We start from the raw sequence: 25,900 nt of genomic DNA, 5'->3' as shown, positions 1-25,900 counted from the left end.
ACCTGAAAACTGCTATCATGTCCCCTCTCAGTCTTCTCTTTTCCAAACTAAACAAACCCAATTCCTTCAGCCTTCCTTCATAGGTCATGTTCTCAAGACCTTTAATCATTCTTGTTGCTCTTCTCTGGACCCTCTCCAATTTCTCCACATCTTTCTTCAAATGCGGTGCCCAGAACTGGACACAATACTCCAGTTGAGGCCTAACCAGCGCAGAGTAAAGCGGAAGAATGACTTCTCGTGTCTTGTTTACAACACACCTGTTAATGCATCCCAGAATCACGTTTGCTTTTTTTGCAAAAGTATCACACTGTTGACTCATATTAAGCTTGTGGTCCACTATGACCCCTAGATCTCTTTCTGCCATACTCCTTTCTAGACAGTCTCTTCCCATTCTGTATGTGTGAAACTGATTGTTCCTTCCTAAGTGGAGCACTTTGCATTTATCTTTATTGAACTTCATCCTGTTTACCTCAGACCATTTCTCCAATTTTTCCAGATCATTTTGAATTTTGACCCTGTCCTCCAAAGCAATTGCAATCCCTCCCAGTTTGGTATCGTCTGCAAACTTAATAAGCGTACTTTCTATGCCAACATCTAAGTCGTTGATGAAGATATTGAACAGAGCCGGTCCCAAAACAGACCCCTGCAGAACCCCACTTGTTATACCTTTCCAGCAGGATTGGGAGCCATTAATAACTACTCTCTGAGTACGGTTATCCAGCCAGTTATGCACTCACCTTATAGTAGCCCCATCTAAATTGTACTTTCCTAGTTTATCTATAAGAATATCATGCAAGACCGTATCAAATGTCTTACTAAAGTCTAGGTATATCACATTCACCGCTTCTCCCTTATCCACAAGGCTCGTTATCCTATCAAAGAATGCTATCATATTAGTTGTGATAAATGGTCTCTTATACCAAGAATCTCAGCTATGTTCAGGTTATTCCCAGTCCCAAAGGACCAGTCACTTATCCCAGGTCAATTGCACCCTAGATCTCACACCAAAGACAAGGCTTGTAGCCAATCTTATAATAAATTATCTACAGATTTATTACATAGGAAAAGGAAACAAAGCAGTTATTTACAAGGTTAAAGCAGATGAACGGATACACAAATGAGTTACAACCTTAAGTTAAAAGGTAATAGAAACTTTATAATCATAGAATCATAGAAGATTAGAAGACAATAAGCAAGAAGATAATAAGCAAGCTCTGTATGCCCTTCAGGGCTAACCCAGGCTAAAGAGCTGGAGATCCCTTGCTTATGCTTAGAGAACCTTGCCCCCCAGAGTCCAAGCAGCATAGAGATCCAGTTCCTTCTTGTTATGGGTTTTTATTCCCTCCTCCCTCCACCCCCACCATGTTTTCCTGGTTGCAAACTCACTTGAGGAATTCATACGCATGACTCATCATCTGGAGGGGAGGGGACATGAACAGAAGTGCAGAGCAGCAAAGTCTTTTGTCCTCTTTAATGTTCCACAATAGTTCACCTGGTGTCAGTGGGCCGCCTTTCCTGGGCAGGACATCACACCTCCTGTTGGATACCAGCTCTTTGCACTGATTTGTGTCCCTCTCCTGTCTGGTGATTGACAATGTCACAGAAGCTTACCATACGAATGCTTAAATATTACCTTGCCCTATGGGCGACTGCTGTTACAAGCGAGATTAATGCAGGCAGCAACTTACAAGAATTTCATAATCTCTAAGCACTAAACACATTCTTATAATTCTAAGACCATTTTTTAACAATACTAACACACAGGGGAGCCAGACTGATTCCAGCTAGGAATTTATCAGTGGTCAGTGAAGATATGGAGACCTTGGCATGAGCTGGCACCTGATGTGCCAGCTTTAACAATAATACGTGGAAAAACCTTGCACAACGGGAAAGGCTTCTAGCAATTCAGCAGTCTCATTAGCTGCCAATGCTCGCCTCCATCGTATAAAGACATGCCACCTCCTGCTCTGTACACCACACAGACAGGAAGAAAGCCCACTGTCATGGCTGGGTCCCAAATAACCACGTGTACTAAATATACAGTACAGTGAGTACCACTAAAAGGCTCACAAACTGTTTAAATGGGTACCACCCAATTCCTAAACACAAAAGGAAACATAAGTTAACACCACTGACTGCAAGAAAGGGAGGGAGGTACAGCCCGCAGCACTCAGATGAAACATGGCAGCCTTATCCTTCCCAGATATAAGGGGCCAGCTACCAGAAGAGCATGATGGGAAAGTCCCCTGTCCGTATGGAGCACTCAGATACTATGGGGATGAGGGCCATGTAAGTATCTGGATGGTAAACAGATACATTGAGGACTCCACATGGAAGAATCGAGGGGTTACTGGGTGCCAGGGGTGTCAGGCATGGGCAGCATGTATGGTGGGTATCATAGGCAGGGGAAGGCTGTGCCTGGCATAGCCTTGCCCAAGCTCTTTCTCCAGGCCCCATTCCTGCCTGCTGTTCCCATCTGAGACTGGGGCAGGTAGGCTGGGGGCCGCCATGTGCAAAAGACCCTTGGGCTGGGGCTATGCCATGCTTGTTCTCCTGTCCCTGGGACCATGCTACCTGGCCCACCCAGCACTGAGGGCACTCCGGTCATGCTGCCTGCCCAGTGCACTGGGGCTGGGGGTGCATGGGGGGCAGTGGCTGCGCAAGGGTGTGTGCTTTGGGCTCCGTCAGGAGATGGGGCAGAAGGGGTGGGGCCTCGGGCAGAGCAGAAGGGCCCATGGGCTAGCCTGCCCCAAGGACACATTCAAGCACCATCCACAATGGGCAGCCTAGCCTAGGGTTAGCATCAGGCATGGGTCCAGGAGCCAGGCCAGGTTGGAACGCCAGGAAATCAGAGTTAAGCGACAAAGCAGATGCCAGTATCAAGAGACAGTTGCCAGGAGACTGGGACCAAGTCACAGTAGAGGAGGGCAGGAACCAGGAGGCAGCTACCAGGACTCAGGCCAAGTCAGGATATCAGAGACAAATGGCAGGAAGACACCAGATCATCAGTCCATGGCAGGGTAGAACACAACTAGTCGGACATAGAATCATAGGGCTGGAAGGAACCTCAGGAGGTCATCTAGTCCAACCCCCTGCTCAAAAAGCAGGACCAATCCCCAGATTTTTACCCCAGTTCCCCAAACATCCCCCTCAAGGATTGAACTCACAACCCTGGGTTTAGCAAGCCAATGTTCAAACCACTGAGCTATCCCTCCCCAGCTTAAATAGAGGCTGCAGCCCAATCAGACCCTTGGAGCTCTCCCAGTCAGAGTGCATGGAGGGGTGGGGGGCCTGTGCCCCACTTGGCCCCCCCATAGGGTCCTGGTCCCAGCAGCTGTGTGTGAGCTGCCAGATGGGGGATTAGCGCATGGTGACTCCCAGAACCCTGATTCAAGTCCTGCAGGCCCTGGCTCTGGGTGGTCACACGTCACCAGCTGCTCTGGTTCACACGTAGGAGCAGGGGAGAGCTGGTAGAAGCCATGTGATTCTCAGGGTTGCTACCTCCCCCCAAATTTGGAAGGTATTGGCTGAATATGGGGGGGGGGTTGTTTGCGGAATTCAATGAGGCAAAACTACTGCAAAGAGAAACCTTAGGGGCATGATACAGCTGTACCCAGCAGTAGATGGCAACCTTGGGGGTCCATGGAAATAATCCGTGTGTTTGGCTGACATCTGGGGACTAGAGAGGATAGTAATATTAATGGTTTCCGATTCCAGAGGAACCACTGTGATAATCTAGTCTGACCGCCTGGATAACACAGGCCAGAGAACTGCCCCCGATTATTCCTAGGGAAGATCTTTTAGACAAACATCTAAACAGGATTTAAAATATGGTCAGTAATGGAGAATCCACCAAAGATTAATTACTTTCACTGTTAAAAATTTATACCTTATTTCTAGTCTCAACGTGTCTAGCTTCATCCTCCAGCCATTGGATCTTGTTAGACCTTTCTCTGCTAAATTGAAGAGCCCACGATTAAATATTTGTTCCCCATGTAGGTACTTATAGACTGGGATCCAGTCACCCCATAATCTTCTCATTGGTAAGCTAAACAGATTGAGCTCTTTGAGTCTGTCACTCTGAGCCAGGTTATCTAATCCTTCAATCATTCTCATGGCTCTTCTCTGAACCCTCTGCAATTTGTCAACATCCTTCTTGAATTGTGGGTGCCAGAACAGGACACTGTTCCAGCAGTGGTCGCACCAGTGCCAAACACAGATGTGAAATTACCTCTGCACTCCTATTCAAAATCCTCCTATCTATGCATCCCATATTAGCTCTTTTGGCTATAGTATCATGCTGGGAGAATATGTTCTGCCAATTATCCATCATGCCCCCTATATCTTTTTCAGTTCCTGCTTCCCAGGATAGAGCTCCCCTGTAAGTATGGCCTGGATCCTTTGTTCCCAGAAGTACATGTTTAAATTTAGCCATTTAAAAACATACACTGGTTGCTTGAGCCCAGTTTGTCAAGCAATCCAGGTTGCTCTAAATTAGTATTTTTTCTCAGGGGTTACCACCTCCTGTACTGGGATTCTTCCCCACACGCTCCTTGCCCAGCCTCTGAGCTGAGGGTGATGGCTGAAGGAGGGGAATCCTGAGGAATCCCTCAATGTTGCCCCTGCCTCCAATGCCAGTTGAGAAAGTGCCACCAAACCTGCAGGCACGGTGAGCCCGAGTCAGGGTCCCCCACTGCAGAAGGGCAGTTGTGGCATTTGCTGCTTGTGCACCAACCTGGCATGAGATGGGGCTACATGATGACAGAGCCCCGGGGCGAGAATTTCATCTCTGCTTGCTCTGCGTCTCCCTTGGCTGGAGCACATCATGAGGGTTTCCACTCACCCTCTCTTTAAACAGGAAACCACCATCCATCCATCCACATGCACCTCGGCCCCCTTTACCTGTCCCACCTTCATCGTGCCTCCAGGGAGAATGCTAGAGAAGCTACAGAGGAGTTGACACACTGACTGATGGCCCCAATCAAAGGCCTCCACAGTCAGCCCCAGATCCGCATGTGCCTGCCTGCCTGCCCTGCCTTTGCCAAAGGGCCTGGCAGTTGCTACACCCGTGTTATGTTGGTGCCCCTGCCTACAGGAAGTGTGTGCTGCTAATAGCCCATATTTAGTGCTATGCCTGGATTAGCACTGCGGGGGGCCCTGCTTGGCTCCCCGCCCTGAGAACGATCAGCTGCCAGGATGGTGTGATTGCTGGCACAGCTGCCTCTGTTGTTAATGACTCTACCACAGGCTTGATTTGTTCCCCTGAGTAGCAGATCATCCCATCTCCTGCTTCTACGCAGGCCGGCTGGATTTGAACAAAGCTGTCAGAAACACCGTCTGGCATGGGGCTCATTCACACCAGGATGCGACTTGTTATCCAAATTAAAATGCCCTTCACTGAAAGGCCAGAAATTACATGGCTGATTAGCTCCCACGTCCACGCAGACACCACCCCCCACTAACACATCCGCCCTGCCAGACAAGGGCTGCTTTAGCCCTAGCAACACCAAGCCACTGCAGACAACGCCTCTCTCTCTCCCTCCAGGGTCTCATCCTTCTGCCACCATCCGAGGCCTCCCCGTTTGGTGCCACAACATGGCAGCCAACGTCTGTGAACTAAGCACCACTCACTGCCTCCTAGCACAGAGATGCTCTGGGACTTCAGTTGCTTCTGTCCCGGCCAGAGGTACCCAGCGGCAAGGGTACAGAGACCAGACAGAGGGAAGATATATTCCATTGAGTGGAGAGGGGGCCAGGCTGGGACTTGCTCTGCTCTCCTGTCCCCTCCTAGATGCCTGTCCAGTTATCTTGGTTTTTACATCGCCCCCATGTGCCTAGGAACCAGTTGATTTCCAAGCGGGTAATCACTCAAACGTGCCATGGCTTTCAAAGAAAATCTTCTGAAATAAAAATAAATCCTGATTTTCCTGCTGTTATCCAAGATATGAAAAAAAATACACTTTAAAGTCAGAGGAGAAAAAGGAAAGCAGGATGAGCTAGGGCCATTTAGACATTCATTGTATGCCCCATGACAGGTAGTCCCCATGGGACAATTCCGTCCAGCCACAAAACGGCGTTCTCTGCCTAGCGTGACCTTGCATATACTCCCAAGTGTAGAGGTGCATGCCTGGCTAAAAGCGTTGTGGCACGCCACTGCATTTAGAAGCCTGGAATGGGAAACCGGGAAATAACTAATATATTAAAACCCTGGTGCTGAGTATTCCCAACGTCCCAAGTCAACAGCAGCTGCAGGCACTCAGCATCTCTGATACTCGGGTCCCCCAAAGCAATGCATATAATGAGTACAGACACATGACACAATGGGACTGGTGGATCAGCAGGCTTCAAATGGAGTGAAAAGACCCTTTATCTCTAGATCACAGGTGTAAATTCAACCCATGTTGGTAAGGACCAAAAATCACCGCCGGATGGCTCTTTGGTAGAGCTGGGTGAAGATTGGATTTTTTCATTCGCTGGCAGTTCCAAAAAGATTTCATTTCTGGTGAAACCAAACCTAAAAAACACGAACCATTTCAGTGAAACAAAAAAAATCAGTTTGGGGTTGAACAAAACATGTTTCGTTCAACCACAAATGGATTTGGGGGGCAGCTGCAAAAGGCCTGGCAGCAGAGGACTCCGAGCAGGTTTAGTTGACTTCCTCCCTCTGCCTGAGGTGGAGAAGGGGTTTGAATTTAGGTTATCCACATTGTAGGCACATCCCCCAGCCACTGGGCAATGGGTAAGGCTAAGATTTTATCATGGATATTTTTAGTAATAGTCACGGACAGGTCATGGGCAAAAAAGAAAAATTCACAGAAGCCGTGACTTATCCCTGACTTACTAAAAATATCCGGGACAAAATGGAGATCTGCGGGTCCCTACACCCAGGACCGGATTAACTCTCCTGTGGGCCCGGGGTATTAGATTTTGTGGGGCCCCTGTATTCAAGTCTTTTTTCTAATTTAAAATGAAATGATCACAATTCTGGCATTGAGGCTATTAACGCTATACTAAACTTGCCTTTTAATTAACATAAGCCGTTCTGTGGTTACATTTCAGTCTTAAAACATGTAGAATATAGTTAAATTAATTCAGAATAACCTGCATCTTACCTTAGAACAGCTGTTATATTAGTTTCATTCTGGGAGGGAGTTTGGGTGCAGGAGGGGGCTCCAAGCTGGGACAGAGTGTTGAGGTGCAGCAGTGGGTGAGAGATGTGGGCTCTGGGAGGGAGTTTGGTGCAGGAGGGGATTCTGACCTGGGTCAGGGGGTTGGAGTACAGGAGCGGATGTGAGGTGTAGGCTCCGGCCGGGAGGCACTTACCACAGGTGGCTCCGGGCCAGCAGTGCAGCAGGGCTCAGGCAGGCTGCCTGCATGCAGTGGCCCCATGCCGCTCCTGGAAGCGCTGCTGGCACGTCTCTTCAGCCTCTGGCGGGAGTGGGGGGTGGCTCCGTGTGCTGCCCGCTCCCGCAAGCGCCTTCCCTGCAGCTCCCTTTGGCCGGTTTCTGTGAATCTCTGCTCACGCAACTTAATACAATAATTTCCTCTGGGTCCACTCCCCCTTTGGGTCCATGTCCCACAACTTTGTGCAGTCAGGTCTCGCTGACAAAAATGCTTAACAGAAGAGGATCTCCAGTGGCGGCGCTCAAAGTCTTGCGGAAGGACAATTTTACATTCACTTTCTGTGACCATTCACACTAGAAAATGGATTATAGCGCCTTTACTCAAGCCTTCAGTGACCAGAAACAACCTCAGGTGACTTTCTGTACCTATTCGCAATACAGCTTAAATTCCACATTTGGCGTAAACACAAAACTGACAAAAAAATGTCAAGTTCGGGAAAATTCACAGCGAATTAGTTACAGCACTCTTCCCACCTCACTTTGATGTCAGTTACGCAATGCCACGTCCCACGCACTGAGGATCAGACTCCTTTCTTTTTTATAAGAGGCCTGCAGCTGAACGCCTTTGAACAACGGGAATTTGGATCTAAAGTCCAAACTTTGCGCTGGAACCCATCTCTGTTCTAATGCGAAAGGGAATGAAATCGTAATAGCAGAGGCTCAGCTCTGGGGTGGGGGCTGGCCAGCAAGGATGAGCTCTGAAGTGAAAATCTCATCCCTGGTGGGTACCCTCCTTGGGTTGCGTGCACTGGAGGCATTCAGCACAGACTGGAAACGTTATTGCCATGTGGTACTTTACCTTCGCGTTTCCCCTGTAAATGGCTCAATCAATAAGGATTTGGAACCTAGTAAATTGATTTCTGAGCTTCCCTATAAAAATAAAAAGCTCACAGCAGCTTGATGATGATGATGGAGGATCCTTTAAAGTGAAAATCATGGACATCTTTTAGCAATTGGTTGGGCTCCTAAAATGTCTCAGAATTGCTCTTCTGTCAAGGAAAAGAATTTCACAGCAGGGGACGTGGCACTGACAGTGGAGGCAGCTAAAGTCATTATGTGCATTGCCGTAGAGATGAATTGCCTATGGGATGTCTCCGAGCAGGACTTCTGGATTTTAAAAGGAGAGGGTCAGCTGATGGCATGCATGAGCTAAAATTAAAGCAGGTAAAACTGGAGCAGGAGACAACTGTGAGAATAGCCTATGCTTTAGACAGTGGCTTTCACCCAGAAAGCTTCCAAAAGGCCTCACACGGTTATTGCTGGGGGATCAGAGCCGCAGTACAGAGCAGAGCACCGTGAAGCAGCCGCAGGAGCAATCCAAGAAGCAGACTGTGACTCAGAGAAAACGAAGGCAGGTAGCCACCAGAGGGAAGTAAAGAGGTGCAGGACACGTCAGAGTCTGTCCCTAAGGCAAATTTCCATCACAGTCAATAAAGTAAGAAGAAAAAGTAAAGAACTAAGAGCAATGCAAACAATGCACTAGGCAGAATGTAATGGTCACATTTTGCCTCATTTTCTGTTGGTTAACTGTTGCTGGAGAAATCACAGTGTCCATCAATTTATTAAATATTCAGTTTTATGTTATTTTTTTCCCTCAGTTTTCTTTCCCTCTGTGGATCTGTCGCAGTTGGTTTGCGAGGAGCATCCAGTACTTGAGAGTCAAAATTCAGGCTGCGCTGGTTATTTGGCATTGGCCAGAGAAGTCACATGGCATTCATTCCGCTCTGGACAGAATCATTATAAAACTAAATAAAGCATCCCTTAACATTTGTGCAGCGCAGTTGTTTGCCTGGGCAAACTGGGAGGCCACATTTGACAATCATGTCTGCAATAAACTCCATTGTTCAGGGATGTTTGTGGAAAGTGAGCACAAAAGGGGCACGGCGGCAAGATGCCATCTTGTCAGTGGTCATCTAAACAAGGCCACAAGCACTGGAGGTGAAAGGTCACCTCAGAGTCATGCTACCTTACAAGGCATTGGGCATAAAAGAATGGGCAAGCTGAGATTTCTCAATTGAGTTCCAATAGCTCCCACCACGTTTGTCTAGGGTACCCACCTCTTGAGGTCTGACACGTTGACTGTAAGCACTGTAAGGGAAGGACTTTCCTCTGTACTTGGCCATAACAGAACAAGGAGCAATGGTCTCAAGTTGCAGTGGGGGAGGTTTAGGTTGGATATTAGGAAAAACTATTTCACAAGGAGGGTGATGAAGCACTGGAATGGGTTACCTAGGAAGGTGGTAGAATCTCCATCCTTAGAGGTTTTTAAGGTCAGGCTTGACAAAGTCCTGGCTGGGATGGTTTAGTTGGGGTTGTTCCTGCTTTGAGCAGGGGGTTGGACTAGATGACCCACTGAGGTCCCTTCCAACCCTAATCTTCTATGATTCTATGATAACAGGCCTTGCTCCTTGATGGAGATTCCTAGACGTTACCGCAATGCCAACAAGAACATATTTTAAACATCCAACATCCAAGGCCAGCCCTATTAGAGTATCACAAGTCTGGTTGGTCCCAGTCCATCTCCCAGTGTCCACACCTCAAAACCAATAATTAGCTCAGGATGGTCTCCTGGCTGACAATCTCAGCAGAGGGGCCAAGAATTGATTGGGTCATGGAGACGGAATTTCTCCTCTGGCCTCCAACTAGGGTTGATAACATGGGGGAGTTTGCACTGCCCCTGTCCATGTTGGACCTGTTCCATGTGGCCCAGAGCTGTCGACCTGCCACCTTTCACCAGCACAATATTCACTTTTTAAAATGCAGGAGAACAATTTTTTTTTCTGCTAAAGACAAACAAAAATCTGCAAAGCCCCCTGGAGTCCCGCGTCTGAGACCGAACAGTGACTAACGGCCCCACCAACGTGCATGTAATAAACAGCACCAGGATCCAGAAGTGATACCTTTATTGCTCACTAATACCTGCTCCAAAGTGGCGTTTGACTTTTAATTAAAACCTGCTATATCCGCTCTGGAAATGTGATTAGCAAGCATGACTGGAAAACTTTACCATGCTCCACCCGGAGTTCCTGCTCACAGGGAGATGCTAATCTCTCCCCATTTACCATGGGGATAGATCCAGCAAACGTTTGTCTTCCAGACACTGTTTGCTAATCTTTTGTTCTGTTCCACACCTGGAACATTCCCTCGTCACTGGCATCTTTGCCCATATCCCCACCCCACACGCCCCCTTCTCCCAGACGTTTTACAGTTGCTTCAAAAGGTCTGTCCAGAAGGTTGTCTTGGATGAAACGCCCTGCACAAAGCCCAGCCTTTGGTATAAAAAGAGCTGGGGCTGGAGCTGGGAGCTACAGTCGCTCACGGAGACGAAGAGTGAGGCATCAGACTGAGAAGCCAAGATCACACTGCACAGCAACAGGTAAGTCGGAACGACTCCAGCCCTTTCTCTGTATTCCTTCTGCTCTGATCTTTTCTTCACTCCCATTAAGACAGGAGCACGGGGGCATTGTCTTATGGCTCTGTTCCTCGCCTTGATAAAGAACAAGCTATTGTCCTCTAGCTGTAACCAGCAGAATCTGTCATACCAGGGAGCTATAAAGCTACCAGAGGACATAACCCTGTATTCCCACCAGCCGGCTTCTTTCGATGGCATATTTTAGAATGGGATCAGCTCAGGATTGATAGTCCCAATTTGTGACGTGAGTCTCGAAGGAATGACACTTGACTGCTAAGCCCTCTTTGCTCTAAGGGGAAATGGTTAATAGTAGAGCTATGTTACAGTTCATTCGCATGTGAAGATAAATTACTCATGGTCAGTGATTTAACTGCAAAATGAAGCCAGTAAACACAACCCTCCCCCCCCCAAAAAAACCCCTATCAACTAAGCCCCTCTCCCCATTCGTCCTTGGACCTAAATATTTAATAAATTCTTACCTAAAGCCTTTATTTTTTCATTGTTCCTCTATTTTGCCGTAGATTGTTCTGTTTTCTAAATATATTACAAACCCCTGCACTGTCTCTGTCCACAGCTCCAAGACCTTCTGTACTTTCTCACCCTCCTTAATAATGTCAAAATTTACCGGTGGTTGCACGCTGACAAAAGATCAGGAGAGGACTTTTTTTTCTTTGGGGTTGATCTGTTCTCTTTTATAACCAGCTTTATTAAAAGCATCCCCATGTCCTAGCTGCAAGACATTGCTTCCCAACCAGTTAATGTCTTGTGGTGTCTAAACTGAGAGGAATCTGTTAACGGTGTTTATGATAACGTGGCAGTGATGTTCGTTCAGTCAAGTTAAAGAAACAATCATAACCAACAAAAATTCCCCACGTTCAGGGAAAACCACCAGGGCCAGAGAGAGAGAGAACTTTAGACCAGGTCTACACTACAGACTTCTGCCAGCATAACTATGGTCTTGTCTACACTACACAATTTTGTTGACAGAAGTCAGCTTTTGTCCACAAAACTGGAGATGTACTCGCTGAAATGCTCCTCCTGCTGATGTAATGCTCCTGCTATACTGACATAATAAAACCACCTTGACGAGAGACCTAGGGCTTATGTTGGTGTAGTAAGGGTGATGCAGTGTCTGTGTAGACACTGAGTTCCTTATATCAGCTGTTGGCTGCCAATCTTGTCAGTTTCACAGCTCATCTCCCCAGCCAGGCTGCTGCCAGGTCTCCGCTCCCAACTGGGCTCCCGGCTTGAGCTGCTGCCCAGGCTCCCCACTCCCTGCTGCACCCCTGCAGTCCCAACTCCCTGTTCCCCACTGGGACCACAGCAGCCAGCCAAACTCCGGGCATGGATCTCCCCACCAGAGGTGAGACGCCCCAGGCGGTTTTCCCCTACTCCTGGCGGGGAGGTGAGAAGTCCCAGGGGGCAGCTGGGCTCCCGATAGGGAGCTGTGTGGGGCTGAGAGCCCTGGCTCTCAGTTCCCCACACTGCTCTTTTTCAGTAGGTAGAAGCACTCCTGGTGAGGATGTGCACCACTGACAGAAGGACGGTAATGTGGACATCAGCCACCGCAGTAATTAATGCAGTAGCTGTAAGTTGCCTTAACATAGGTTGACTTAAGATTGTAGGGTAGACATAGCCCATGTCGGACAGGGGTATGAAGATGTATGATCCCTGATTGACAGAGCTTTGCCGACAAAAACTGGTAGCATAGACACAGCGGTACCAGCAAGAAAGCTCTGTCACTCACATGGGCTGGTGTCAGGGCATGTTTCAGTCATAGAGGTGGTTTTACTCTACCAGCACAAAGCACAGCTTGCTGGTCTCACTGCAACCATTCTAGGAGAGCTTTGCTGGTATACTGGATTGGTGAAAGGTCCTTGTGCAGACCTGCCTCTCTCACATGAAATAGAACTTTAGTCCATTCACTTCAATGAGACCACTCATGGTGTAAGGCAGGGGTTGGCAACCTTTCAGAAGTGCTGTGCCAAGTCTTCATTTATTCACTCTAATTTAAGGTTTCGCATGCCAATAATACATTTTAATGTTTTTAGAAGGTCTCTGTCTATAAGTCTATAATATATAACTAAACTATTGCTGTATATAAAGTAAATAAGGTTTTTAAACTGTTTAAGAAGCTTCATTTAAAATTAAATTAAAATGCAGAGCCCCCTGGACCAGTGGCCAGGACCCGGGCAGTGTGAGTGCCACTGAAAATCAGCTCGTGTGCCACCTTCGGCATGCGTGCCATAGACTGCCTACCCCTGCATTAGTATCTGCAACACGCTTTTAGTTCCTCAGACGAAAGTATTAGAAACAGGTCCAGTGAGCGCTGTTAATTACTTCAGCAATAACGTTCAAGTAAAAGCTTTAACTTGGTGTCATACAACAAAGAACTCCAGATGCAGAGAAGGGGGGTTATTTTCTATGCACTTCAAGTGCTTCTTAGGGCAAGAAATTTGAGTCTGGCTCCATATATACCCTCTGTAACTTTCACAACCCAAGATTTCACTGCTGACTGGTACTTCCAGGGCATCCGAAACCCAAGTTGTGTTCTCTCTGCTTCCTACATCATTACCATTGGTAGAGAGACTGCAATCACAATGGATGGTGCTAATCCTTTAATATGCTGCCTGCACTGCAGGGTGAGAGAACTGCTTTCCTTTAAGAATATACATTGCAAAATTCCTGCACAAAAGCAAAGCTGGGGCAGTAGCTGGTAATTATGCTGATTAGATTCGAATGGAGCCTGCTTCTCATTTAGCTACAATGGTTCTGCAGAAATGACAGGAGGGGAACTGTATCTTTCACCGAACTAAGGCAATCTGCCCCAGAGCAGAGAGGATGAGCTAAACTCATTACACCTCCTTATAAAAGCTGCTCGCTGCAGAAGGGAAGTTTCGCCAGACCCGGTGTCTGTGATTAACCTCCCTTAAGATGGATACTATCTACAAATACAGGGCCAGATCTTCAGCTGGTGTCAACAGGCATCTCTCTATTGAAGTCCCCCCCGGGGTATTTGTACAACAGAACACGGCTTCAGTGAGGCAGCAATAATTTACCCCAGCAGAGGACCCAAACCGCTTTGTAACAGCTCCAAGCCCCAGAGGCAGTGGAACCAGTAAATGCCGATGGAATATATTATTGCACCCCAATTTTTTTTACATGATTTAAGAGATAAAGGGAACAGGGTGGGGGAAATGTATCAAAAGGCGCATTTAAAAATTCCATGGATGGAACCAGGGTGTTTTTCATTACCTACATACCGGCCCAACCAAAACATTCTATTACAAACAGACGTTGCCTGTAGTGAGTCTGAGCAATGACTTGTGACGTGTAAACCTCCAATGTCGCAGGGATACTATTCAGGATAGCATCCCTCCCAGCAGGGCATCGGGCTGGGATCCCTGTCTGCTGAGCTGGAACTCAGCTGCTGTGAGCACCTGCCGTACCTGAGAGCTGTGCTGGGGCTCACTGCCCATCCATCCCGTATTTATGCCATGCATGACATTGTGGCACGTGGGCGCATCCCATGTGCTCCTGCTGGCTGAGCAGGGCTCAGACTCAGCTCCAGCATCCTTCTGCAGCCCTAAGCTCTATAGCACGGCTGGAAACCCAACTCCCATCCTTCCAAAGTCGGCCGATATTCAGATTGGAAATTGGACTGATTAGAGGAGAGGTCTCCAAACTGTGGGGTGCACGCCCGCACCCTCAGGGGGCCTGGAAGACCTTCGGGGGGGTGCGGCTGGGGCCTGGGCTAGACCCCACGGGAGGCAGGGAAGAAGCACCACCCAGCTCCGCTCCTGGCCCCGCGCCCAGCTGCAGCCTCACTCCTGGCTCCAAGAGGGGGCCGCAGACAGTGGTAAAAGGAAGCATGAGTTAAAAAGTTTGGGGACCACTGCATTAGAGAGAGAGAAGCCATATGTGGAACTTGACTCCAGTTCTGGGTTTGAATGCCAGCCCCTCCCCCAGATGTTGAGGATCATGTTTGTGATTTTGCCTAGGTGGAGCAGGGAGAGACAGGAGCCAAACTTTGAAATTCAGACCCAGGCCCAGGTTCAGATTCTGAAAGCCTCCAACCCCTAAGTCTGGCGGCTTTCATTTGGCAGTTGGGCCCAGGTCTAACAGATACATCTTCTCAGGACTCTCTCCACAAACCTGGTGCAGGAGCGACATTTGAATGGACCTGTTTGCTGAGCTCCTTGTGCGTAACCCTTTTCCTGTCCATCTTGTGCATCCGTGATGGACTCGCCTTGCTGTCGAGGTGCCGGCTAACAGCTGCCAGTGTGGCCGACAAGCGTTGCAGTGATTATACTTGGCATCACCCCGACCTGTTCTGTTTCCTCAGGACTCCGAGCTCCATCCCGAAGATGCTGAAACCTGTCCGGAGCGGCCTGTTGGCAATCGTGGGCGTGCTGCTCTTTCACGCGGCCGGCGGCATGAACAGCCAATGCTGGCAGAGCAGCAGGTGTCGGGAGCTCAGCACGGAAGCTGGCCTTCTGGTGAGTGACTCGGCCCCGGGTTCTCAGGGGGAACATGAGGGAGGGACTCAGTCAGGCCTCTAAAATGGGACTCAGGTTCTGGGGAGAGAGTGGCAGAGGAAAAAGATGCCGTGTCCTGCTCTAAACCGGGTAGATGGAGGCACAATAGATATTTCCCATTGCTAACGTCTGAGCCATGCTCAGAATTAAATACATTAAAAAACCAAACCACTCTGGGCATCTCTTTCTGGAAGCAAATCAGAAATTAGCTCTGGGAAAGCCCTGGTAAAACAGTTCCCCCATGCCCAGCCGCCCGACCGCGCATGGAGGAGCATTTTCAGCGAAGGTGCAGGACTGGGAGTTGGGAGATTCCCAGGTCGGTCGCAGACCTTGGGCGGTTCATTTCATCGCTGTGGGCTTCAGTTGTCCAGTGGTAAAATGCGGGTGATTCTGTTCCCTTACCCTGCAGAGGTGCTGTGGATGCAGAGTCATGAAAGCTTGTAAAGTTCTTGGTGGCTGCAGCGATGCAGACTGTGGGAGGACATAGGGAGAGTCCCTGGGGTGGCTCACAGGTGGCCGTGGCCCTCTGTATGCCATAGAACTGCTGCACTGCTGCTCAGAGCAATATGTCCGTCTATCCTTTTAGCCAGATCGCCAGCTGGTGTAAGTGGGCATAGCGCCAGGGAAGGCACTCGAGCAATGCAGATTCCCAGCAGCTGAGAGGAGCTGGTCCTGTCACAGCAAACACAATAACATGCGGTTGGTCACCTCCTGCAGTGAAGGGGTTTGCAAAGATTGCAGGGGAGTTTTCCACTCCCTGCCTGCTCTCCTGTGTTCTGCATTGCGCAAACAGGGCGACAAGAAAGCCTTCGCCGGCTGCCTACCACCAGATTAGGCGCTCTCCCTCGCTAGCTAGCTTTTAGGTTCCTAAGCTGCAGATGGCTCATTGGTAACTGGGTGCTCACATCGGAGCTAGAGATGGAAGAGACTGACTCCATCTGCTGGAAGGGCAGGATTTCATTTCTCCCCCACTCCCCATGGAGGAAGGGAGAATTACCTGGCACTAGACGTGCAAGGAGATGTCTATTGAGCAGGCAAAGTGGACACTTCTTTAGGTTACAACCTCAGCCATTTGAAGGTTTGCCTTTTTGCCAAAGGCTGGTAAGAAGGGAGCTGGACCCACACCTAGTGGCAGCATGGGCTAGGAAGGCAGGAAGGGGTTAACCCCAGCTCTGGTACTGACTCCCCTCTTTGGCCTTGGGCTAGTCATTTATACCAACACTGTCACACCAGGGTGCCAAAAGTTGGGTGCCTATGTCTGCTTTAGTTAGGCACCTGAGTACGCACTGCCTGACGTACAGAGCTGCTGAGCCGTCACAGCTCCCACTCAGCTCAGTAGGCATAGGATAAGGCGGGCTGCAGTCAACGACCTGAGCGAGAATGTCGGGATCTGACCACTCGTTAACCAATATAATTTTTGCAATAGCTGCTGGCTGTGGTGCTGTCCTCTTTCGGGCCTTAATCACGGACCACAACCACTCCAGGTCTCCTTCACCACCACCACGTTTGGTTGCATTCTTCCAGCAGGCCCCCGTCTATAGTATTAACAACACATATCTACAGTCCACAGCCAGCTTCCCACGTGCTTCCAGGGACGGAAGCAGTCCTAGCAGCCATCTGTCCTGTCTACCACTGTCTTCCTTCAGGCGCCCGCTGCTCCTGCACTTTCTTCTTGTCCAGCTGGGTAATCCCACCTGCTGGGGCTGCTGCCCCTCCAATTACCCCTTCAGCTGCTGCTCTGCTCAGTTAATGGACACCTTCTGTCAACGACCTGCTTTCCAGCTAGGCCCCAGTTCATACGTGCTGATGGGTATTAGAGCGACAGGACCTGCAGTTAGCTACTGATTTGACACACCTCCTTCTCTTTTCCACGATGCTCTATTGTCTCTTGGGCCGAGCTCTTCCAGCCCCTGGAAGGGTGTTCTCTGCTTTCCAGCCGCAGAAAGAACAATCTGTGGGAGGAGGCCATCTCCACCCCTCCATCCTCACACCACGGGCTGACCTTCCTCTGTACTCTGCCGTGGGTGGCTCCACTGGTTCCGTTCTCCTTTCACCCGCCGCGACATTTTGTTCTGGCCCCTGTTTGGCCAAAGGCTCTTTCTCCTGCTGGTCTGCTCCTGGGGCTGCCTGGGGGACCTCTTCTTCAGCAGCTAAACCCGTGCAGGTCTCAGTCACCAGTCTCTGTTCACTTCCATTTCCTCTTCCTTCTCTAGCCAGCTCTCCCTCTGCTCCAGACTCTTTTTCCTCTTGCCGACCTTCCTGGTTTGTATCTTCCTAGTTAGGTTCTTCTCTTTCTTTTTGATCAGCCCCTTCTTCAGTCTCTTGTTTCACACCCCATAAACAAGTCTGTGGTCTCCAGGAGTTTCCTCCTTCCATCAAAATGAAGGGTTTCCAGTCAGTTCCCAAAACGAACCTTCACCATCCCCACTTGTTTCTATTTAAATCTTCCCTTGACCTCAACGTGGATTTTCGCTAAGGGGCAGTGTTTCCTTTCTTCACGTACGCATTCCAGTTTCAATCCCCTCCCAGGCAGCATCCAGTGGGGTTTCCCCAGATCTGCTTGGACAAGCACTCTGGCTGCCGAATCCATTAACCCCTTCACCCACTTCCTGATGACTTTGACCCTACAGGTAGACACTCATTTTCCTCTGGGCACCCTAGTCCACCCACAGAATTCTGCCAACCTGCAGTCCATATGCCGACAGTCTCTTTATACGTCCTGAGTGCCCACATCAGTAAAAAAATCTCTCTTCTGCTAGTGGAGGAGGACAACCCCTTAGACTCTTCCCACCTTTTTTCTCTCCCTTTTCCTGCCTGGACATCGACAGTCTCCTTCCCCATCTCCTGTCCCCTCAGGGGACAGACTATTCTCCTGGTACATCAGCGTCTAAGAACTCTTTGGCGAGCGTCACTGCACTGGCCAAAGTCAAGGGTCCGTGCCAGCACATGCAGACACCTGCCGTCTTGGGAAGACTACAAAAACTGCTCTAAAACCACCGTCTCCAGCCTTTCCTCCAGCCCCTGGCTTTCCAGCCTCAGCCTTGTAGCCTAGTAAGCCAGTCTGTGTGTGGAAGCTCCAATTCGCAGCCCTAAATCTCTACTGGTATCCCTCCCACAACAGACCCAGCCTATCAGTGATGCTGCCTTGACTGTATCATAGTCCCTGGACTGTTCTTCGCATTGGGGCTTGTGGGTTGCTTGTGCTTTGTCTGGCCGGGAAGAAGCCACTCGCAAAGCCCACAATGCCTTATCCCAGCCATAACCTCCAGCTCAACAGTTCAGAGAAAGGCTCCTGGGCTGTCTGCCAGAGCCATTTTTCACAGTCTGATTCCCTGGGCTCTGTTGCCCCCTTGGTCACAGGACTCTCAGGCACTGCAGCATCTGGTGCTGTGATGCCATCTGCTCCTTAATAAATTCCTGCAGAGCTGCCTGTTGCTCTGCCGGTCACACCCTCCTGGACTGCTGCTCAGCTTGCTGGGATCATTGAAGGAGCTGCATGGACTGTGGCAGCTCCTGTTGTTGTTCTTTCATTTCCCCCCAGACAACCCACCCTCGCACCGGCTCCCTTTTCGGCTTCCCACACAGATGCGGAACACTAATCCCAGGCAACCTGCCAAAGTGTCACGGGGTCACCCCCTGAGAGTCCTGTCAGGTCTTAATTACAGACTACAAGTGCTCCACCTCTCCTGCACCACCGCCGTGTTTCATTGTACTCTGTCAGCAGGCTACAGTCCACAGCCAGTATCCCCACGTGGTTCCAGGGAAGGGTACAGTACCGGCAGCAGCCCATTCGGCCTATCTCCGTCTTCCTCCAGGCTCCCTCCTCTCCAGCACTTCCTTCCTGTCAGTCTATATAATCGCACCCGCTGGGGTTGCTTTCCCTTCAATTAGCCCTTCAGCTGTAGCTCTTCTCAGTTAATGGACACCCTCTGTCAATGACCTGCCTTCCAGTTAGGCCCCAGTTAATATGGCCTGGTGGATATTAGAGTGACAGGGTGCAGAAAGCTCCTGACCCTGCACGCCCTGTTACAAGTGATGAAACTAGGGAATACCATGGCTGGGTTGGACATTTCCATCAGTGTTTGAGATCTTCAGTGTCCCGTGCTACCGTGGGAGCTGGGTTATGAACTCCTGAAGGCAACAGTTTATTGTTAAAATCTGAATCGATCTTTACTTAACAGAATCACAGGGCCAACCCCAACCCTCCCACATGCACAGCTCCTGTTGCCAGCAGTGGGAATTGTGCACACTTGACTCAGGACAGACTCTGGGTCCTAACTGATTGGAGGTCCTATTAGCCCTGGATCTTCTAGTGCAGCCAGCTGCAGGAAGGATGCTGCAGCTGCCTATTTAAGACCACATGTTCCTTAGCCCCAGCTCCACCTCAGCTAACCCTTTGCAAGGGTTCCCCTGCCACAGGAAGTGGCACAATGGTTATAAGATGCTCTGGCCTCTGGGGAGGGCTTGGTTGCAAGTGATGGAGCAAACAAGCAAAGTCAAGGAAAGAGGAGCGGGCTTGCGAGTTTCTTTCCCTGGCCAAATGTGAGCAAGCCGCCCAGCTCTCTCCCCTTCAGGGGTCTACTTTATACCACGCAAAGCACAGCTGGGCAGTTAGCACTTCAGACTGGGAGTTAAGAGATGTGGCTTCTATGCCCAGCTCTTCTAAGGACTCCCTGTGTGATCGTGGGCAAGTCACTGCCCCTCTCTGTGCCCCAGTTTCCCCTTCTGTAAAATGAAAATAAAAGTACACACCTGCCTCCCAAGGGGAGACGGAATAGGCAGATCCTCAGCTGGTGTAAATCAGCATGGGTCCATTGGTTTCAGAAGAGCAATAGCAATTCACACCAGCTGAGGACCCGGCTCACTTTCTGTAGAGTGTTTTAGACCCTGAGGGGTTTGCAGAGTATTAGTGCTATTAATAAACAGAGCTGTGCCGACACTGAGAACACTTCTATGTACGGTTACTCACAGAGGGAAATAGAAAGGCCCATAGGTCACCTCCATGCCTGGACATTATATGACATGAGCCCCACATCGCAAATGTGTGTCTAGTTGAAGCATTTCCTTTCTCCTCACCCAGGAGTGCATCACAGCCTGCAAACTGGACCTGTCTGCAGAGTCACCTGTGTACCCAGGCAATGGCCACTTGCAGCCTCTGTCTGAGAACATCCGGAAGTACGTCATGAGCCACTTCCGCTGGAACACGTTCGGCAGGAAGAACAGCAGCAGCGTCGCTGGCCACAAGCGAGAAGAGATCCCCAGCAATCTCCTCTTTGGCTTCTTCTCTGATGCTTCCTCAGCCCAAAGAGGAGACAAAGAAGAAGAAGGAGCTGCCCTCGAAAGGCAAGACAGCAAACGATCCTACTCAATGGAGCATTTCCGATGGGGGAAGCCAGTAGGCAGGAAGAGGAGACCCATCAAGGTCTATCCCAATGGGGTGGAAGAGGAGTCCGCCGAGAGCTACCCACTGGAATTCAGAAGAGACCTCTCTAAGGAACTGGACTACCCCGAGTTCGAGTCTCTGGAAAGCCCAGAGAGCGAGGAAAAGATGGTCTCAGAGGAGAAAAAGAAAAAAGATGGAGGGTCCTACAAGATGCACCATTTCCGATGGAACACCCCACCCAAAGACAAGCGATATGGGGGCTTCATGACATCGGAGAACAGCCAGACCCCTTTAATGACTCTTTTTAAGAATGCCATCATCAAAAATGCCTACAAGAAAGGCCAGTAAGGTGAGGGAGGGAGTGGAGGGTGGGGATGTAATTTGCAAATAGATCCCCAAGGAGACCCAAGTTCGCTTCAAGATCCCACTGGCATGTGTTTCATTTAGATACAGTTACAATGATCACGTATTATGTTGTTACTAATTATTAATTATTATTATTAAGCAGTTTGCTGTTAGGAAATGATTTCACATTCTTATTCTGACTTTGAATGTGCACAGATTAAAAATCAATCCATTGAAATAAAAACATCCGTACTGTATATATGAGGAAAGAGATGCTTTGATGAGTGCATATCTAGTTTTGCCCTGCCAGATTATTTTCATATTTGAAACAAGCTGTACAATACTGTAAATGATGGATTCAAATAATAATACAGTTTTGCAAGCTAAGCAGAACTCTGCAGTGTCTCTGGCTCTGTCTGGCGTGAGCTGCTTTCTTTGGCAAAGGTTCGTGTGCGTTTCAAGTTGATGAGACAAGCTACAGCCTGAAAGTCAACACTCGGAAGCCGATAGACAGGACTGGTGAATGTATTAAATCCTTCGCAATGTAAGAACAGTGAATAGGGACAGAGTGGGCAGGCACTGTGCTGATTTCCAGCACATCTCACAAACATCAGTCCAGACTTGCAACAAATCCTTTGATGTTCTAGTCCCGGGTTTTCCACTCCCAGCTCCGCCAGTGCACGTCAATCATGATCTCCTGAGAACTCGTGGAGGGTGGGAGAGATCCCAGAGGACTGGAAAAGAGCAAATATAGTACCTAGCTATAAAAGAGGAGACTAAGGACAACCCAGGGAATTACAGATCAGTCAGCTTCACTTTGGTACCCAGAAAGATAAAGGAGCAAATAATAAAACAAATTGTAAACAACTAAAAATAATAAGGTGATAAGTCACCATGGATTTGATAAGAACAAATCATGTCAAACCAACCTAATATTCTTCTTTGACAGGGTAACAGGACTTGTGGACAGGAGGAAAGCAGTAGATATACCTGGACTTTAGTAAGACTGTTGATAAAGTCTCACATGTCCTTCTCATAAACAAGCTAGGGAAATATAGCCTAGATGAACCTATCATAAGGTTGTACTCAGAAAGTAGTTATCAATGGTTCACAGGTCAAGCTGGAAGGGTAAATCAAGTGGGGTCTCACAGGAATCTGTCCTGGGTCCGGGCCTATACAATATCATTGATCTAGCTAGAATCAGGTCAAACCTACTGAAGGACGTAAATCCACACCGTGTAGAGGTCAAGCATAGGAGTTTATTACACACAGCGCTGGCAGACTGTCACTTTGCTTATTAGGCTCAGAGACACTGCCAATCAGTTGATTACAATAGAATATATAGATTTTCCATGAGCGGGGGAAAGTGACGGGGTAGGCAGTTCCACATCCCGGGATAGGATTTGCAGCAAGACAAGATAGCACATTAGCCAATGGTTAAAAAGTTACATAATGTCTCTGCCCATGGTCTCAAGTTAGCACGTTAACATTTAATTAATACTTCGATAAAATGTTATTAGTATAAAATATATATGTTGAATTCTGATTTGGGGTCCATAGGAATAGAGCAACTCCTCTGATTGTCCACCAGGTATATTCCTAGGGGTTAAAGCAAAGAAACAGTGAAAGTATATGGCAAAAAAGATTGTCCCCTTTATGTCTTAAGGCAGGCACTGGTCCCTGGGCAGGGAGGTGAAAGGAGGCCATATCTTATACTGACATGAGTTTATGAAAATTGGCACAAGGTTGGATCTGTGGGACGAACGTTCCCTACAGAAGAGACTGACACAACAGGAACAGGGATCCTTTGCTCAATCTGAAACATTGGATAAAACATAATTATTCAGTTATTGCTTCAACATCTGGCATTTCTACAGACCAAGCATATCTTAGCAAAGGCAGTTATCTTGTTTCCCCCAAGCTTTCTCTTAGCTAATCACTATTTGCTAGGCCTCTGGTGTCTTGACCAAACTCTGGACTTTGGGTCTAAAAAAGAGCTGGCACGATCCATATACCAGGTTGTTATATAAAATGCACATGGATTTTAACCCTTCACCTAGCTTGAGTAACGACAGCAGCGAAACCATGGCAGCATGGGCAGCAGGCGCTCAAGTATGTACCCCAGTTCCTGGGCAGGCCGAGCTAGCCTGTGCAGCCACCCACACCTTCGCTGTTATTGTTTCTCAAGCTAACTTTGATTTAGTTAGATCAAAGCTAGCAAGGGTATGGCCAAGGCATGCTGCTATCACTCCTCCGCACTGCACTGTAGACATACCCAGTGAGTCCAGAGTGACTGAAACATAACCTGCCCACTACAAACCTTTAAAACTTCATGCACAGCCAGTCAGGAACATGATTCTGGAAGACAGGCTGGAGATGTGGACGGGAAGATGCTGGTGGAAGGGGTTGGGTGAGATGGACCCAAAATATTCTGTCAAGTTGTCCTGCAGCAGCTCAAGAGCATGATTACCAACCTCAGGACAGACTGTTAAGAACCAGGGCACAAATTCCAAATTGGCAGTGAGTTGTATATTTAGATTTCACCAAGCAATTATCACATGTAAACTGCTCAGGCTACTGTAACAGCCTAACCATGGAGTCACAGATACTTCCCATGGGTACTCCAATCTGTCTAGCCAGCCAGGTGAGCCTGCCTTTGTGACAGATACTCCCTTATGCCAAGAATCACAGCTATATTCAGGCTACACTCAGTCCCAAAAGACCAGTCACTTTCCCAAGGTCAATTGCATTTTAGATCTCACACCAAAGACAAGGCTTGTGGCCAATCCTATAACAAACTATCTGTATATTTATTATACAAGAAAAGGAAACAAGAGAGCTGTTTAATAGGTTAAAGTAGGTGAACATACACACACAATGAGTTACAATCTTATGTTTCAAAGGGTAACAGATACTTCTATGATAAGCAAGCTCTATATGTCCTTTAGGGCTAACCCAGGCTAAGCACTGGTGTTCTCTTGCTTATGCCTAGACAACCTTGCACCAGAGTCCAAGCAGCAAAGAGCTCCAGTTCCTTCTTGTTAGGGGGAGTGTATAATCTATGTCCTTCAGAACCAGAGATAGAGTAGCTAACGGGCAGGCTTTATGCTGAGGGAAGGGATTATTTAATCTGCAGAAGAGAAGAGTGAGGGGGGAGGGATTTGATAGCTGCTTTCAACTACCTGAAGCGGGGTTCCAAAGTGGATGGATCTAGACTGTTCTCAGTGGTGGCAGATGACAGTACAAGGAGCAATGGTCTCAAATTGCAGTGGAGGAGGTTTAGGTTGGATATTAGGAAACACTATTTCACTAGGAGGTGGTGGAGCACTGGAATGGGTCACCTAGGGATGTGGTGGAATCTCTTTCCTTAGAGGTTATTAAGGTCAGGCTTGACCAAGTCCTGGCTGGGATGATTTAGTTGGGAATCGGTCCTGCTTTGAGCAGTGGGTTGGGCTAGATACCTCCTGAGGTCTCCTCCAACCCTGATATTCTATGATTCCTCTTTGGAAAGGCTCAGCCAGGGCCAGCTCTGGCTTTTTTGCCACCCCAAGCAAAAAAAAAAAAGTGGGGGGCAGGGCCATCAGAGCAGCAAAGCAGGGGAAACAAAAAAACAGTGCGGCTGGAGCAGCAGAGCGAGGGGGAGGGGGAACACGGCACGGCTGGAGCGGCAAAGCGGGGGGGAAACACAGTGCAGCTGGAGCGGCAAAGGGGGGGGAGGAACACGGCACGGCTGGAGCGGCAGAGCGGGCGGGGGGAACAGGGTGCGGCTGGAGCAGCAAAGCGGGAGGGGATGGGGGGAGAAACAACAGCGCAGCTGACAAAGCGGGGGAAAAACAAAACAAAAAACCCTACAGGGTTGCCGGAGCCAGGGGACCCCCTGTGCTGCAGAGTGCGCGCCCGGTCTAGTGGGGGGAAGGGGCAGGGAGCAAGGGGGGACAGAGGGAAGGGGGGAGGCCCACGCTTCAGCAGGGCCCTCACCACGCGGCCCCGATCGCTGCGCCACCTGCCGGGAGGGCTCCGCTCCACCGCGCTCGGCGGGAAGGGAAGGACCCGGGCTGCCCTGCCGAGTTTGCTGCAAGGGGGCTCCCCTTCTCCACGCTGCCACCCCCTACAGGGCGGCCAGAGCCATGAACACGCTGGGAACTGGCGTTTGAGGCCTCATCTGAGACCTTCCAGCCTCAGCCCTAACGAGGAGCTCAAGAAATTGTCCCATTCTAGACTGGCAGATCCAGCTAGGGAGCAGGCTGCAAGGTGGTAAAACTCTTCAGCAAAACTCCCTTGCGGGAGAAATCAGCACTCCTCCCGCACCTGCTCCCGCAACACCACCCTGAGGGAGGCATCCGCAGCGCCCGGTGAACGGGTCTGATTCTGATCTCACCCTGGTGAAGCTCTATTGACTTCCAGTGGAGTTATTCCTGACATACCCCCACCTAAATGAACTCAACATTAGTCCCAGTGAACCTGGAAAAAATGGTCTATGTGTAAACGCTGCTCTAATTTACCTGAAATGGGTTTTAAAATCTATTTAGTTAAACTAGTGCAAACTCCCATGGAGACATCCAGACATCAGTTTACACCTGGTTTATATCAAACTAGCTTAATTATCTGACCAAATTAACCTAATGTTGTAGGCAGTGTTGTTGTAGCTGTGTTGGCCCCAGGAGATTAGATAGACAAGGTGGGTGAGGTAACATCTTTTACTGGACCAACTTCTGCTGGTGAGAGAAACAAGCTTTTGAGCTTAAACAGAGCTCTGGGTCCAATAAAAGACATCCCCCTCCCCATTGTCTCTCTAATTAACCTAAATCAATTTATATAC

General features: G+C 49.0%; 1 protein-coding gene across 1 annotated transcript; it reads left to right on the top strand.

The window, feature by feature from the left end:
- The first annotated feature begins 10,552 nt into the window (after window positions 1-10,552).
- Window positions 10,553-21,408, top strand: POMC (proopiomelanocortin). The gene is made up of 3 exons (XM_050948935.1): window positions 10,553-10,779; window positions 15,161-15,314; window positions 20,434-21,408. The coding sequence occupies exons 2-3, from the start codon at window positions 15,183-15,185 to the stop codon at window positions 21,082-21,084; spliced, it is 783 nt and encodes a 260-aa protein (XP_050804892.1). The 5' UTR covers window positions 10,553-10,779; window positions 15,161-15,182; the 3' UTR covers window positions 21,085-21,408.
- Window positions 21,409-25,900: the final 4,492 nt, after the last annotated feature.

Source organism: Gopherus flavomarginatus, chromosome 4, assembly GCF_025201925.1.
Source record: "Gopherus flavomarginatus isolate rGopFla2 chromosome 4, rGopFla2.mat.asm, whole genome shotgun sequence".
Classification (NCBI taxonomy): domain Eukaryota; kingdom Metazoa; phylum Chordata; order Testudines; family Testudinidae; genus Gopherus; species Gopherus flavomarginatus.
The sequence above is the reverse complement of the archived record's forward strand: the minus strand, read 5'-3'. Positions and strand labels throughout refer to the sequence as shown.

Bases quoted from the DNA above. Each gene is read 5' to 3' on its own strand.
- POMC (XM_050948935.1), top strand. From the start codon at position 15,183: ATGCTGAAACCTGTCCGGAGCGGCCTGTTGGCAATCGTGGGCGTGCTG. The intron at 15,315-20,433 runs GTGAGTGACTCG...CTCCTCACCCAG, and splicing joins GCACGGAAGCTGGCCTTCTG to GAGTGCATCACAGCCTGCAA.